At 43.8% G+C, this 17,625-nt stretch overlaps 1 protein-coding gene and 1 long non-coding RNA gene across 2 annotated transcripts in view; both read right to left on the bottom strand.

Moving 5' to 3' along the window:
- The window catches only part of LOC134737128 (uncharacterized), a 547,208-nt gene that overhangs the window by 335,624 nt on the left and 193,959 nt on the right, over positions 1-17,625 (bottom strand). The window lies entirely within an intron of this gene.
- TSPYL5 (TSPY like 5) lies at positions 8,160-12,609 on the bottom strand. Its single transcript, XM_055286850.2, has 2 exons — positions 10,302-12,609; positions 8,160-9,953 (listed from the first exon to the last, which is right to left on the bottom strand). Exon 1 carries the CDS (start codon positions 12,503-12,505, stop codon positions 11,252-11,254), a length of 1,254 nt encoding a protein of 417 aa, XP_055142825.1. The 5' UTR covers positions 12,506-12,609; the 3' UTR covers positions 8,160-9,953; positions 10,302-11,251.

Here is a 17,625-nt window from a genome sequence, read left to right on the forward strand (position 1 = left end):
TGTTCTTGCCTTTTGTTGAGCCTGATGCTATCCGTGACTCAGCCTGATCAAACCATCTGCTTAAGGCCACTATTCAGAAAGGCCCCCACCTGCTGGGCTGCTTTGGGCCAGGAGGGTCTCTATTTTCCACAAGCTGCCCACAGCTGGGAGCCTTTAAAATGTGGACCCAACTACCTCAGTGGGCAGTGATCCCCAAGTGAGTGTGAATCATATCCTGGCAGCCTCAGGATGGTGTGGGCCTGAGGACAAGCAGCAGGCAGTCAAAGCTGGCTTGCTGGCCACTCTCATGGCCTTCCTGGACACACACCTAGATATGGCCCCCACACACGTGTGCATGCATGCACACACACACCCTTTCCACACTCCCCTCCCTGGTGATTAGGCACAGTGATCGTCACCCCCTGGAGAGCTGAGAACCTATCTATAGTCACACACTGTCCTTCCTCCTTCCTGAACGCATGAGGACAATGTTAGCCTAACTCACAAACTCATACTGTAAACCCCCACCAGAGAGGCAGTGCAGAATAATGGCTAAGAGCCTCTACCCCTAGTTCCAGGAATTACAACTTATGTAACCTTGGGCAAGTCACCTAAACCCTCTTGGGCTCTTTTATCTCATCTGGAAAATGAGTATGAAAATAGATTTGTTGTGATAATGTGTATAATGTGCTTAGCACTGTCCTTAGCATGTGGTACCCACTCAATAAAATGGACTCTCCCAGTCCCCTTGTATATTAGGAAGGGATCATCTCCTCCTGCCAAAGACAACCCCAAGGCATGGCCCACCCAACCTGCCATCTTAATTGGCTCATAAGATCAACATTTGCACTAGTCCAAAATATTTGTCAGATACCTCCTATGTGTGGGCATTTGCGATTCAGCAGCAAGGATCTTTCAGAGGTTACAGTCTAAGGGAAGAAACAAACTCAGAGACAAAATCATAGTCATGAATCGTAAATTCTATCAAGGAAAAGAGGGAGCTGTGAGAAGGAGTACAAAGCGAGCAGCAGGAGTGGGAGTATCATTTTACTGAAAGTCAGATAAGACCTCTTGCTGAGAGAATGGCATGTAAGCTTGTAGGGACTCAGTGTCCCTCACATAAACGCTAGCAGGATAATAAATTGTCCTCAGGCCAGAGGTGGCACTAGTAGCAAGGCAGGTTCTCAAAGCACAAGATGAAGAGATCTCCTGATATGGTGGGGCCCCACAACCTTGCTTCCTTAGGGACAATCTGCCCTGTAATCATAACCTCCTCCAGAATGTGCCTGGGTTCAAATGCCTCACCTTGCACCCTCGTCCCCCTCTAAGTGCCCTGAATTATCTCATAAATCATCTAGTCCCACAGCACTTGGCAAAGCAGCACCGGGCTTTGATGAGCATATTTTCCACATAGTCTTGGAATTCAGGCTATTTAGTATTGAAGCTCAAAGTAATTTTCCCCTAGATTTACTCACTCTGTTCCACTCTGCAGGTTTAACCTCCTGTCCAGGTTGCTTTTTAGTGAAACCACTTTTAGAGATTTTTTTTGTTCTACCCCAATTTTCTGGAGTCATTTAAATTCAAGGGACCTCTTAGGAGATCGCAGATTAATATACATATCTACGTATAAAGAGAGAGAAAGATCCCTGGGAAAGTCATTGTCCAGAATCACACTGGCTTTGCTTTTCCTTGTTTTCAATTACAGACTCATGTGCTGTGGAACATTACTAAAGCACAGTGTACATGGTACATTTCCAACATTTTTCATTTGCTTTCCTGCTCTCTTCCATTTCCCTACTCGATTTCCAATGTGAGAGTGATTTGGTGCCACTGTGTTTTTTGCCCAAAACTTTGTGCAGGTAATAGCTTCCCTCTCCCACCCCTTTTAATCCATTTCTATTAGGTTCATGCTTCTCCTTCACTTGAAGTTATTCCCAATCTCTGCTCCTGGGCTCTTCTAACCTCTCTGTAGTTTGTCACTGATACCTTCATCAATTTCTAAGGACCATTCATTTGCATTCATTCAGTGCTTAATGAGCACCTACTATGTGTAGGCCACTGTGCTGTGGGAATACAAAAATGATTAACACATACTGTTTTATTCTTCTGTGATCTAAGGATCACATAATCTCTGGTGGGAGCAGGCAGGTAAACAGGTAAGTACAAGTCATTACATTAGTTACTGTAGATTGAAGTGTGGACAAAATATTGCAGAAATAAAGAAAAGGGAAGGATTAATTCAGCCTTGAAAGATTAAAAATAACAGCACAGAACAAGTATATCTGAGCTGTATGTAAAAGGGCTTTCTTGCTGAGCAAACAGCTTGTGTAAATATGAGTGTTCAGAGAACCAGATATGGTTCATACTGGCTGGAGCACAGTACAGGGTGGCAAGGGGAGACAGAGACAAAGATGAGGGGAGTTTGGTAAAGGTTGGTTAGGGCCAAAATACAGGTCAACTGAACAGTTGACTGTAACTGACTGTAAATATTAAATAAATAAAAACCCACACACTTGTAGTGACAGTAAAGAAATCATGCCCTTATTTGAGACCACTGGAGGTTATTATACCAAGTTCTGATGCTGAAAATTGGTGATTAAAGGGAACGAATTAAGTCTTTACACTGCCTTTTTAGGAGAAAATGTAGTTCTTTGCCAGAAGATGAGGGAAAGACCTCCCTTATACCAGAATACCAGCTAAAGTACGTAAAAAGAATGACAGGATTATAAAATCACCATTTTGCAACCAACAGTGAAATACCTGACTTGGGCAAAAACTATCAATGGCTGCTAAAACCTTGGGATGAAGTTTTGGGGAACATAATATTCTCCCAGTAACAGAGTACCATCTAGAAACTACCTGCTAACTGGAAAGGGAAAATGCATCTTTACAAAAGAGAGACATGGTGATCACCATCTTAACCAAAAGATCAAACTAATGGCACAACCGTGGGACAACCTCTCATTGTGCACCTTCTGATGTGACACATATGAAGTACACAGCTTCACTTAGGTAGTATCTTCGGTGTTTCAACTGCATCTTTGGTTATAAAAAAAAAAAAAAAGGAGATAGAGGAAAAAGTTAAAACCAAGAAGAAGCAATTGGACAAATCTAGAGTATGGGGCATCCTACAAGACAACTGCCCTAACTTCTTCAGAAATTCAATGTCACGAGTGGGAAAATTTAAAAAGGTAGGGGAATTATCCTGATTTTAAAAAGACTAAAGAGATATAACAGTCAAATGGAATGCCTGAATATTATTAAATCCTGATTGTAAAACTAACATGGTAAGATAAACTTGGAAACAATAGAGACATTTAAAGACATTTAAATATGGACTGGATACTAGATGGTATTTGAGAACCGATTTCTAGTCTTATAATGATCTTGTGATTATGTGGGAAAGTATCTTTTTTTTTGAGACAGAGTCTTGCTCTGTCACTCAGGCTGGAGTGCAGTGGCATGATCTCAGCTCACTGCAACCTCTGCCTCCCGGGTTCAAGTGATTCTCCTGCCTCAGCCTCCCAAGTAGCTGGGATTACAGGCGTCCGCCACCACGCCCAGCTAGTATCCTTATTTTTAATGAGATGCACGCTGAGTATTTAGGGATGAAGCATCATGCAACTAATTCAAATGGTTCAGCAAAATAAACATATATACACACACATAGACAAACTAAATATGACTGAAAGTTCACAATCACTGAACTTAAGTTGTAGGTATACAGGTAGATTGTACTTTTCTGAATATTTGTAAGTTTTCACAATAAGGAAGTTTGGAAGAAACAAAAGGAAAGGGCACATAATGGAGGGCTTGTTATGAGCTCCTTGGGATTCTGGATCCTACTGCTGAAGGTTTTAACCAGTGCTTGACATGATCAAATTGACATTTTAGAAAGCTCATTGATGTATTGCATTTACTCAACTAGCATTTACTGATCACCCACATCCAATGTTGAGTGAACCCTGAGGTAGGTGCTGTGGGAGATATGAAAACCAAAAAGGCATCGTCTGGCCAGAAAAGCACTTTCCATGCAATAGAGGAGATGAGACACAAAACACTGAGCACAAGGTAAAGCTTTCTTGTCACAAGGGGTAACTGGGAGACCTGGGGGGAAAAGCCAGATGCACGGTGCCTCCAGGTGTTATCTGGTGTTCAATGCCCATAAAATTATCTCAGAAAGCATAAAACTACAGGTGATTGAAAATCGCCTGTCAGCTCTAGCCCCTTGAACTTTCCTTATTTCTAGATGGCAGAACCCTAACCCCATGAGAGATACTGGAAAATGCAAGATTTCCTTGAGGTAGGGTGTAGGAATGTGACTCATTTCTGGCCCAAGGGACCTGACTTAGGTCTCCTGAAATCCACCAGGGACTACTGACAAAGATCTTCTTTCCTGATAAAAACAGAGACATGTAAGAAGGCCCCCTCCTCCTCCTTTCTTCCTGCCTCTGAGTGCAGTTGGGTGAGGTTGTGATGCTTGGAGCTGTGGAATTGTGAGGGGAAAGCCAAGGGAAAGAAAGAAAAGATGGCAGACTCAGATCCCTAATATCATTGAGCCGCTGAAGCCTACAACCTGACAACCTCCCATTATTAGACTTCTTCTTATAGAAGCAAAATTTCCCCCTTTCCAACTAATTTATATGCAGTTGTTGATATATATGGCCCCAAACCACACTCAGCCCTCATCTGCAAGCATACTGTGTCTAGAGCACAATCCTTTGAACAATGTAGTTGAAGGAAGCCTCACCCACCAATGAGTCAAGTCGGTCCTGCTCCTAGTTGTTATGACCACATGCATGCTGTAGTTCGGGATGGTAAAGAAGTTTCACATTCATATGCCAACTCAGATTGATTGGCAGCAACTGGATAATCTGCTGTGCAGAAAGTTAAATACAGATTCTGTGGAAAGAAGTTTCTAGATTCATAGTGCCAGACATCTGCCCTGGGCCACATGCTTACCGTCCCATGGATGGATGGAACTTGGAATCAGAAGACCCAAGTTTGAGTCCTGGCTCTACTACTTTTGTGATTTTGGTCATTTAACATCTTTGAGCTTTCTTATGGCATAGTTGTTATAATCAAGATAATATAAGTGAATGTGCTTTGTAACCATGAAATGTCACACAGACGATAGCTACTTTGTCTTATATTTGTCAAACCTCAGCTGAGGACCAGGTTGACAGAATGGAGGGAGAGGAGGAATTCAAGACTTGAGCCCTGGACGGCCAGTAGCGGGACACCTGACAGGAGGTTCTAAGGCCAGAGTTTCAGGTGAAAGTGAATGAGTAGTAGTGAGCGGTGGCCCTGAACAGTGAAATATAGCTGGAGAAGATTCCAAAAGCAGGAGTGAAGACACTAAGGGGAAACAAAGATAGAAATCATGGACTGGATAGCCTACGCTCTACTTTTTTATTGTTCCAACACCTGAGGGATATGACCCTACCCATCAGTTACAATGGCTCCCCATGGCTGAGGACTTTTCTGAATCTTCAGAGGGGCAAGCGAATTTGCCAAATTTCCCTCCCTAGGTGGTTCTAACATGCCTCCCTAGGGCAGTGTGTCTCTTTCCTCTGTTGCAAACCACTATAGTAGACTAGAATGAAGAAGCTCAAAGTGCAAGAAGAAATAGACAGTCCAAAGCTGGTAGAGATCTTTGGTAAGCTCAGAGTGGCAGGACCATTTTATTTTTCTCTCCTCCCTCACCTATGGCCTAGCACAAACCTACCATATTTCCAAAAAGCACAGGAGGTAACAGTGAAAAAATCAGAAGAGGGCTTTTTATAATAAAAGTCAAAGCTAAAAAGGGGGCCAAGGACTCAAGATAACTAGAATGACCCAAGAGGCCCTCCCTCTCCAGATTATGGAAGGCCTAAGTCCCTTGTGAAGTCTGACCTAAAGGCCAAAGGTGAGGGAGGCTTCCTTTAGCCCCCACTTCAACCCACATGGACCTAAAGCATTCAACAGCCACATGCAGGAAAATGGAAAAAGAGATTGATTCTCAAACCCAGGCGAAAGCTAAGAAGAGACTGAAACCTATGGCGGGTGGGTGGCAGGGTGGGGTGCAGGTGGAGGAAGAAAAATTCAAAGTTGTGTTTGTCCATAGCTATAGCTCCAATGTCTACACCAAGGACTGGTTCATATAAGAGGCAATGAATGAATGAGCGGATGGAGAAGTAGTAAATCCCAGACTGAATGGGTTGTCCAAGGAACTGAAGAGAGGTATTTGAAAGAGGGCCTGGACAACAGAGGCTCTGCACCCACAGGGAAGCAAGTGCATTAACGGAATTGAACTGGGCAGAGAGCCCTTCCCAATTCATAATCCAAGCAGACTCTGGGTGAATCCTGAGAGGAAGATCAGGCCTGGAGATGCTGCTCTCCATCCCTTCTGCATTCCACGTATCAGAAAAACTCCAGGGGTTTAAATTATGTTTAACATGCAAAATTAGGAGATTCTACATAAAGATACTGTTGATAAACTGAAGATTATTCCTACTCAAGTCAAGAGCTATATGTGAGCTGGTGCATTCTTGAACCAGACTGCCTGAATTTAAAGCCTGGCTCATTCATTACCAGCATGATCCTGAACAATTTACTCAACCTCTTTTTACCCCATTTCCTCAATCCATCCCCTCATTAAGAGATAATTATCACTTGTTATAAGGACTTAATATATTAATCCTTGTATAACGCCTGCAATAGTGCCTGGCACATGATATGCCTCAATACAATTAACTACCATAACATGTGAGGCACATGTGTGTCAAAAGAATACAAGTTAAGATGTTGTGAGGGGTTAAATTGCTCCTGCCCTCACACCAAATTCCTATGTTGAAGTCGTAATCCCCAATACTTCATAATGTAGCTGAATTTAGAGACAGGGTCTTTAAAGGGTAATTAAAGTTAAATGAGGTCATTAGAGGGGCCCCAATTCAAGATGACTAGTATCCTTATAAGAGACTAGGATATATATACACACAGACACACACAGACACACACACACACACACCATGTAAAGACAGAGAGAGAAGAAAGCTATCTATAAGCTGAGTGAGGCCCTCAGAAGAAACCAACCCTGCTGATACCTTGATCTTGAATTTCTAGCCTCCAGAACTGAGAAAATAAATTTCTGTTGTTTAAGCTACTCACTCTGTGGTACTTTGTTATGGCAGCCCCAGAAAACTGATACAGATTTTCTTATGAAACAAACGTGGCCCACTTCACAAATTACCAAATTCAAATGCCCTCAGGCATCTGAATATAAACAGTGCTTTAAATTCATTCATTCATTCAACACTGGAGCACCTACTATGCCCTGAACACTGCATGTTTATTAAAACCCTTCATCATATAAGCTGATTTTATTTTCTTGTCAGTAACCACCCACTTCTAATTTTGTCCATTTTCTGCTGGGCAGCTTAGTGTGGCACTTGGTTGTCCGCCACTGCTTCTCCTGATCAATGGGAAATGATCCTTGTTATGGATCTGAAATGAACAGCATCAGAGTATGTAGTTCTCAACTCTGGCTAAACACTAGAATCACCTGAGAAGTTTTAAAATTATCTACACCCAGACCTACCCCTTACCCCATTCTGATTTAGTTGGTCTTTGTGTGGAGCTCTGGCAGTGTTTCTGTAAGCTTCCCAGACAATTCTAGTGTGCAACAAAAGTTGAGCACCATTACTTAAGTTTAAAAGGGCCTTCAAGGTCACCCCCCGCTTTCGACTCAAAGTGCAGTTCACAGATCACCAGCACTGTCATCATCTGGAAACTCGTTAGAAATGCAGAATCTCAGGTTCCAGCCCAAACTACTAAATCAGAATGCATATTTTAACAGGATTCACCACACAATTCAGATGCACTCTAAAATTTAAGAAGCACTGTATTCCTACTAGAATCTAGATGATTCATAGAATCTAGATTATTCTAATGGGAGTTCACTGCTTCTGAATCAACTAGAAAGCATGTTAAAAACTAAGCTACCTGACTTCCTCACAGAATCATACAATCTCAATCTTTGGGAAAAAGGCCTAGAAATCAAAATTTTATGTAATTTTGTGTAGCTAGTCACACAAGGGTCTGCGGCTTGGGAATCACTTATCTAGGGCAATGTACATATTCTCTCAACTGCCCAGCCTCTGTTTAAAAACCTTCCAATTCTTTTTTGAAAATCAGAAATATAACAGAGATACAGGTTTTTATTTTTCCATCATGCATGCAAACTTACAACTATTTATACTGTTTAAGAACACAGAAATAATTGCGTTTTAACAAGGTGTCAAATTACCAAGTACAACAGCCAGTTACTAATTATTTTGGGGAGGTTATTTTCACAGAACACAGCAACAATTTCCAAATTATTCTTCCAAAACCAGAGTTATGAGACCAATACAAGCTGATAACAATGCTAATGGTCACACAAGTTTCCATGTTACACAGAAAAAAAAGATTGACATTCTGGTGAAGGGTCTCAAGTACCTTATTATATCAGAATTTTTGAAAGAGTTTTACAACAGAACAGTCTCTTGTTTCGTGGATGCAAGGGAAAGGAAGCATCCCTCTTATTTCTTTTTGAGACTCCTTGTTAATTCTTAAAACACATTTCTAAGGCCCATCTCTGGAACTTCACTAGTTAACGTTAAAAGCAAAAAGCAGACCTGATGTGATTGTGATAGCGCACCCCATCACTATCACCATCAAAAGAGACTACCAATCTCCCAAAGTAGTCACGGTTGCATTGGCATAGTGTCTTGGATTTTCAATAAACAATACAGGTGAAAAGAGGGAGATACAGATGAAACCAGGTTGACCATAACTGGTAAGTGATGCAGCTAGGTGATGGACACATGGGGTCCAAGGACCATCCTCTCCACTGCTGTGTATGTCTGAAAATGTCCATAATAAAGAGCAAAAAAAAATAACAAAAAACAAAAAAGCAGACTTGCACAGCTGTCTTCCCATTAGACTAAAATGGGGAAAGTGGTAAGACTTTAAAGGCAAAATGTGCAGCATATAGCATTCTTCTGCATGTACAAAGCCACAACTAGAACAAAAAAATAAAGCATCCAAAGTAACATTATTCTGTTTCTGGTTTGTCTCTGTGGCTTATAAAATCTACTAATGATAAGATTGGACAAAACTTTGGGAACATCCTCAACTAGGCATCCTATTTGTTCATAACCCCTTCAATTCTCCTTTTCCAAGCTAAGGAGGTCCCTCCCATACTCTATCACTGAGAGACAGGCATGCTCCCCCTGCAGCTTCTCAAGCCATTTCTGTCTGATTTTCCAGGCCCACTCCGTACCAGTATCATACCTACTTGACAGTTTTGCTCCAAATCCCCCGCCTAGCACACCTTGCTACAACTTTAAGTCAATGACTCTCTTGAGGAACTTAGAATGAGGCCTCCCTAACAAAAGAGAAGGTAGGGAAGAACAGGTGTAGATACAGCCCTTCTTACCCACCCTCAGGGATAAGAGAGGGAAAGGCCCAGCTCCGCTTTTATACCCACTGGAAATAACCCGGAGATCCAAAACAGATTCTGCCCATCCCAATCCCCATCCCCCAGGAGAAGCTTGAGATGCTCCATATTGGAGACTAAAGCCCACTCCTGGGGCTATTTGAGGTAGAAGCAAAGACAGCAAAGGACTGCTGAAAGTGGGAAAGCTGGGGATTGAGGTCCAGATAGCCAGAGGCTACCACAAAGGAGGAAACAGCAGGAGGCACTTGGGTCTTAGGGAGCATTAAAACAAAGTCAAAACAAGAGTAAACACTAGTTTATGACATGGCTGCCTTGGGGTTTATAACTCAAGCAGATGCTAGGCATGAAAAGGATTTTCAACTTCAGAACTGTAGAGCAAGCCCAGGAGACAGGTTCAGGGATTGCCAGCAGATCCACTTGGCCTTCTGGTTTCCTCAACTCTCTTTCAACGTAGTATGTGTGCACAGTGCCAAGTTCTCAGCTACCTCCCCAGCTATATGTAGAAAAATGTGGTTTTTCAGTTGTTTTCTCTGTGGTACTATTTAAACAAAATAAAAAGGAATAAGGAAAGACGGAAGGGGAAGGCGGAAGGGGAGGAAAGGAGGCTATCAGGAAACGGAGGGAGGAAAGAAGAATGAGAGGGAGGGAATGAGGGATGGAGGAAGGCAGGCAAGCAAAGTAAGAAGTATAAGCAACCTGAAGTCAAGCAAGCAGAGGCCCACAAATCAGAAATATCTCTTCCCAGAACCCCTACTATGGCACTCTGCTCATGTCTTAGATGGGAATAAGAGAAGTCGACAACGGTATCTGGATTCTATTTAGGCCCAGTCCTCACCCTCACCTGGAGCCACAGCATAATGGCAGTGAACACATGTCCACACATACCAGCCCGCCCATCAGTCTGGCAGCCAGTAGGGTTCCTGGAAAGCTGGGAGGGTAGGTGTGTGTCTCATGCACTGGTAGGGGGCCTCGGTCCACAGGCAGTTCTTGAGGTCCTTGTTGACCAGGAAGCCAACTGGGGCTGAGAGCAACCCAGACAAAACTTAATGGCTTGATAGTGACACGGCATGGCGCAGATCTTGATGAAAGTTCACCAGTAGAAGGGCCCAGAAGCAAGAAGAGACACACGATGATACAGAACACATGGCATACTGTTTCTTGCCCTTAACTTCATGCATGCCCAGAAGTCAAGTGCCATTCTGCAGAACATCAAGCAGGATGGGTATCATGGACCACAGGCCAAAGCCAGAAATAAAGCAGATGACATCTTAGCTGGTGACCCCAGACCCACAGAACAGGAAGTTCTGGCTGATGACTAATACCATGTGCACTGGCTTCATTCTGCAGTGGCAATGGAAATGCTTGCATAGATGACATGCATGGCCAGCACCAACACGAAGCCCAGCAAGTCACTGGCCCTGAAGGAGCAGAGCTTGAGGATGCACAGGTCGTCCTGGAGGATGACTCATGAGTGTCCATGTTAAAGACAAGCAGGAAAGGCCAGAACCAAAAACAAGGTCCAGGCAACGTAGATAACAGGCAGCACACATCTAAGGTATGTGTGCTTAACATATGAACAGTCCGGGTGCGATCACATAACATGTGACACTAACGTAGAAAAGCAAGAGGCTATGGGAGGCAAAAGAACATGATCATCAATGCCATATTCTTGTAACTAAAGTCCAAAGGGTCTATAGTACACAGAGGCCAACATGAAGAGAAGGCAGAGAGCCAAATATGTAGTCAACCAGGAGCAGCCCAGCAGGAGGTAGCAGGGAGACTTGTGCAGGATCAGTTGGATTGGCTCACCCCAGGCTGAGCAGTCTCCACTGGCTGCTTTCCTGGACCTTGCCTGCCTTCTTTTTCCTTTCCTTTCTCTACACGAGCCCCTTCACTCAAAAGGTAGAACTGCAAGGGATTGGGCCACAATTCTTCGTTGATTATCTCCACAATCTTGTCAGACTCAATGGAGCTGTGGTTTGAAAACCACCCAAAGAAGCTACGGTTGTTTTCTGGGTTTCCCTGGCTTAGGGACTGGAGATCATGCCCTGGGAGCCACTGGATTGGAGTAGAACGAGACACCACCTGGCCAGAAGGACCACACCCATATTCCTTGATGAGCACCTTATTTTGGAAATATGGGTTGCGATCGAAGTAGAACTTGATTTTGTAGCCCAATCTGGCAAGGCCAAGCTCTTCCACTTCCAAGCTGTTTAAATAGCTCAGTACCTCTTTCTCTTGGCTGTTCAGAAAGGATGCTAGCTGGGGGTGGTTCTGAAATGCTTGCCCCCAGAAGCCCGGGATATTTTGGATGAGGTGGTTCCTGCGCTCCAAGTGCTGCAGTCGCAACTGCCCAAACTTCCTGGAGAGCCGAAGGTAGGCCCTGTCCGCCTGGGCGTTCATGTTCTCCAGCTTCAGCTGCACGTTCTCCAGCGTATCCATGCTGCCTTCCGTCGCTGGGGGCCCCGACCCTGCATCCCTCTCTTCCTTCTTTTCCTCCCCAGCTGAGACCGAGAGATTCTCCCCTGCCGCCCCTTTCTTCTGCCTCCCACCAGCTATGACCTGAGGCCCCCTCCCCGCGGTGCTACAGGTTTCCGGGGCCTTCTTCCCGGCAGGGCCACGCCGGTTTCCAACGCGGGGGGCATTTTTCGGCCTTCCAACGGTTCCCGCTGTTCCCACGAAGACCGTGTCTGCGGCCAAGCGCTCCGAGAGAGACGCGGCCTTCCCCGGGCCGGGCCTGCCCGCGGCCTGCCCGCGGTCCCCCGCAGCTCGGGCCCGCAGCGCGAGGCCACAGTCCAGGGGGAGCCGGCAGGCGGCCTCCTCCCCGAGCCGGAGGAGCTGCGCGGACGCAGCGGTTTCCAGGCCACCCCACCCCGCGCCAGCCTGCACCTGTGCCGCCTGGGTGTCTTCCCCGAGACTCTGGTACTGTGAAGGGTCCGGGTCGCGCGGGGCGTCGTCCGGAGTAGGGCGGACTCGGGCTTTGGCGCGGCCTTTGCCCCGGTTTTTGGCGCGGGAGGACTTTCGACCCCGACTTCGGCCGCTCATGGTGGTGGCGGAGGCGGCTTCAAAGCCACGCTGTGACCCTGCGGCTCCTGACACCAGCTCTCGGTCGGGACCGAGCGGGTCTCCCCACGGCAACCGCCGACGTCACGACCGTACAACTGTACGGTCGCGAGAGGACGGGATGCGCCCGGTGATTGGTGCCGCCGCTGCGGCTGCGCAGGAGACGACCCCCGCGGGCGCTCCCACCCCCATCTCGCGCGGACTCGCTTTAGGACTCGGCGAGTTTCTCTGATATGCGATCGGGGGGTGCTGCCCTTTCATCTTTTCCCCGCGGGCTCATCGTGCCCTCAGGGTCTCGTTGAACAAGGCAACGCTAAGAGCCATCACCACCTGTCCCCTATCACCTGTTTTCTAAACTAAACATCGTCAGCTCCTCCAGTTATCTCTTGCGGCATCTGTCATGAAGAAAGTGCTCGGGCGTGTGTGTCTCTCTTTGAACACCTTTGCTGAGGGATTTGCTCTGGTACCTTAACTCCAGAGAACGTAAAGGTGGATGCTATAATGCCGGGCTTAAAAGCGATTTGGTACGTAGTGAGATGGTAGTAGAAATTGTAAAAATAATGGCAACTAGTATTTTGTATCATTTGTGCCAGGCACTTTACTAGGTGCTTTAAATGCATTATCTCAATTTACATAGGAGGTGTTGATATCATTCCCATTTTCCAGATAAGAAAACTGCAGCTCAGAGACACCCGGGCACATTCCCCAGGTTACACAGTAAGGGATGGAAGCACAATTCAAACTCAAGCCCATGGGACTCCGTATCCTATGCCTTATATTTGGAAATGGCAAGTCCTTCCAGACTTGTTCCACTGTCAATTACTGGGCTCGCTCTTAAGAAATCAGCTTTGCTCCTTAACAAACAGGCTTCCGTGGACCACCTGACCACCTCTTCTGCCTGGGAACATCACCCAAGTCCCCCAGCTGCCTCAGTTTACAGAACTGGACTATCACTCTAGGTATAGGACCAGAAGTGAAGACCTGTATTAGAGCTCCTGTAATTGGAGTAAGACAAGAATGTGGTCAGAAGTGAAATTATTATTCAGGGAGCAGATTGAGGTTCAGAAGCAGAGCCTCCACGTGGCACTGCAGAAGCCCTAGAAACTTCTTACACTGTGCACGGAAACAGCCGGACAACCTCCCTCATAGTCCCGGAGGCAGCCCTGGACCACGCTCTTACTAGCGAGGTAACAGGACCATGAATAGTGAGGGGACCCGTAGCTAATGTAAAAATATAAAGAAAAACTTTTGAGGTTGTCCTTTCAGGCTCAAAGGGCATAAAAAGGCCCTTGTAATCAGCTAGTGGAGAGATAAGCCCGAAAGCCCCTGGGACCTCATTACTCAAAGTGTGGTTGTGGACCAGCAGCCTGATATCACCTGAAAGCTTGTTAAAGATGCAGAATCTCAGGCCTTTCTCCAGACCTACTAAGTCAGAATTTGAATTTTAACAAGATCCTGGGTGATTTGTATACACCCCTAAGTTTAAGGAAACAATTTAAAGAGGAATTATTTTTATACAGATGGCCCTATTTTAAGCCGGCCTAATACAAGTGATCCCTCATTTTATCAAAAGCTCTAGAATAGCCTGCAAGGCCCTGTATGATCTGGCAAGTCCTCTACCTGCCACTACATGAGTTACCTCTCTGACCTCATCTTTTCTCTCCTCTCTCCCACCTCTAGCTACACCGGCCTCCTTGCTGTTCTTAAATTCACTAGGTAAACTCCTGCCTCAGAGCCTTTGCACTGGCTCTTCCTTCTACCTTAAATGCTCTTTCCCGATGTGGTTGGTGGCTTTGGCCAGCTGCCTTCACACTTTGCTTAAATGTCACCTTCTCAATTACCATCCTATTTAGAATTGCCACCCACCCCATCCCTTTTACCCTGCTCTACTTTTTCTTTATTCCAACACACTATACCAATTATTATGCTTATTAACTATCTCTTCTCTCTAGAATGTCAGCTCCATGAGGGAAGAGATTTTTGTTTTGTTCACTGATGTATCCTCAGTGCCTGCAACAGTGTCTGACATATCAAGAGCACTTAATAAATACTTGTTGAAAGAAAGAACCAATCAGAGCAGAGTTTTCAAAATGGGTTTGTAAATGATTGTCTGAAGTTCAGAATAGCTCCCCTTTTCCCACAGAAGCAATGCTATGGATGCTGTATTCTCAGATCAACTCATGGAAACCTACTAAACTCATAATTTAGCCAAAAAATTATCTTTTGTTACAGAGCACCATTCAGGGACAGTCTGTAAGTAAGAATTTAGAGTGACAAATTTAAAAATTAAGTTGGGAGAATTAATATTTGACTTAAAAGGGATTAATTAGTGCAAGGATTATCTTAAATTCTTGTTGAAGGCCCTTTCATAATAATTTCTTCCCAAGGCCTTCTGTGATCACCCCAGACCACAATAAGCAGCCTCGTCCTTGATCTCACAGAGTACTTGTTAACTATAGTATTCATTTGGCAGTGGGGCACATCCTGTTTTGTACCAGTTCTTTTACAAAATTACCTCTTAAGCTGGATAATCACAGCCTGAAACTCTCTGTAAATCTCAGAAAAAAAAATTAAAAAATCATCTGACGCATTTGCCAACCCTCTATAGACTTTAGACATTGATGGGTTGGACCACTTCTTAGAACACTCACAGATCAATCCATCTCTGTTGTCAAGAGTCTTAATCCAGCGTCACCATCTGCGTCACGTAGCAGTCACCAATGGCTAAACCACTGCAGGATTAACACAGGGCTGGGCCATTGCAATGTGTTTATTATACAATCTGCCTTAAGCCTTTTTTCATCATGTCAAAGAGATAAGCATCAGATGAAGGGAAATAATTTATAAAAATACCCCTCTGCTCTAAGTCACCCAGTTCCCCATGGCTTTTGTATTTAAGAGTTTGGTCTGTGCTGCTGAACTGGATTGTATTTTCTTCTTGGGTATTAATATTTAACTTTATGTGGAACTGTAGTTTGTGTTCCTAATTGGATAGCAAACTATATAAGTGTGGAGACTGTGTCTCTTTTTACTTTTATCTCCCAGAGCACCTAGCATGGGGCCTTGCACATACCAGTAATTATAATGCAAGTTTACATTTATTTCATACTTTATATAGTGCTATGCCTTAACTCATTTAATCTCTGCAATCACCCCATGAGGCAGGTGCAATTATTGTTCTCATCTTGCAGAGGAGGTTACTGCCACACAAAATGATTCCATAACTTGCCCAAGGTCACACAGTTAATATTATGTTTTTTGCCCAAGCGCTCTGACTCCAGCACCATGCTCTTAATTAAAAATACATGATGTAAAATTATGGCTTAGGAGATTAAAACTTTCTCTAGTGGGTAAAAATACCTTTTAATGTTAAAAAATTATATATATTAAAAATATATATACACACATATGCAGATGCATACATATACACATAATACATACATCAATTAGTTATGAGTCATTTATTTATGGGGTATACAATATACCTGACATAGCAATACTCAACATAAATTTAGTTTCAACAGCCCATGATGAGAACGAAGCATCTCTATTTGCACTGCATTTATCATAAACATCCTGTTAATATTATGAAAGAAATGCAAGTTTACTGTCATGAACTCAGAGATCCGGGAGTGTCATGAACTTCTTGCAATATCTGCAGGCTTAAGTTCATGGTAATATAAGCATTTTATTGATTATTTCTAATGTAATATTTCTTTATTAGCAAATACTTATTAGAAATTCATAAAATATTTTTCAAATGTTTATGTGTATTATGTCTATATGTATGTATATGCATATGTACTTGTGTGTACGTAACTCAAAATATTAGAATAAAAAGTCTTCACTTTTGTTTTCTGCATATTGTGCTTTCTCCATTCCTTTTGATATGTTTTCTTTGAATCATAGAAATTTACAAGCTGGGAAAAAGACATTTGTCATCCAGCCTACTCCCCAGCCAAGGGAACAACATTCCCCATCATTTCTCTCGTAGAGCTTTAGGATCCCAGACTTGACATTTTTAGCCACAGGACTTTTCTATTCTTCCCCAAGGAGAAAGTTTAAGTCTGTTAGATAGCAGTGAGTATTGCTTACTGTGTGGAATTTTGCCAACCAACCCTCCCAGGTTACCAAAGGGCATGGAAAAGAAGGCAGTGTCCTAAGAAATATTTTCATAGTCAAGGAGGGAGGGAGAGAAAAATCTGCCTCTTATGATAAATTTCAAGACTATTTGAGCTTAACGTCTTGAGAAATTTGTCTAGCTTCTTGCCAGTTCCTCGCCAAAGAGGAAAATTTTATGGTAGACCACCTAACTTATTTCAGTTCATATCCTATAGGTAGCTATAAAATATTTTAAAATATTGCCTGATGTATTCTATCTTCTTGGCATTTCCTTTTTATCTTGCAACATCTTAACCATTAAAAAAGATCTTAGGCTAACGCTTTTGTTCTAGAAAAGGGAAAAAAAAAAAAAAAGCAAAGAACCCAGCAAGCAGAATTTCAGCAAGTCAAATTCTTCACTTTCAATTTCAAAATTGGCTCTTGAGAGGGTAAGACACAATAGCATGGAAAGAGAAAGATATATATTTGAAGAGTTAAATGCGCGCGTGTGTACACACACACATTGCCTCTACTCTCACTGTGTGTGTGTGGGTGTGAGAGAGAGAGAGAGAGAGAGTGTGTGTGTGTGTGTGTGTGTGTGTGTGTGTGTGTTTGTGTGTATTTAGCTCTCCAAAGGTAAGTCCTGGAGCACTAACAGCATAGAGTTTATAACATTAACCGTAGAAGAGGAAAAACATGATGATATACAAGCCATTTCCCCGCTACACAAAGAGGAGATAAGAACCTTTTCTGGTCTGGAGTCGAGGAACTTGGAAAAGATTCAGAGAGCGAATAATTGGTGTAGGGTCTTGAGAAATGCTTCTCACAGTGACCACACAGTGACCACCACATGGGTCAATATCCTTGGAGCATTGGTAAAGACCACCTTCTCTGGACAAGACAGAGGTATGAGAATAGGAAGAATTAGGTCCCAACTTGACAACTGAAACTCACACAAGAAAGGGCTTTTCTCAGAGGGCTCCATACCATCAAAGGGCAGC

Source organism: Symphalangus syndactylus, chromosome 7, assembly GCF_028878055.3.
Source record: "Symphalangus syndactylus isolate Jambi chromosome 7, NHGRI_mSymSyn1-v2.1_pri, whole genome shotgun sequence".
NCBI classification, from domain to species: Eukaryota; Metazoa; Chordata; class Mammalia; order Primates; family Hylobatidae; genus Symphalangus; species Symphalangus syndactylus.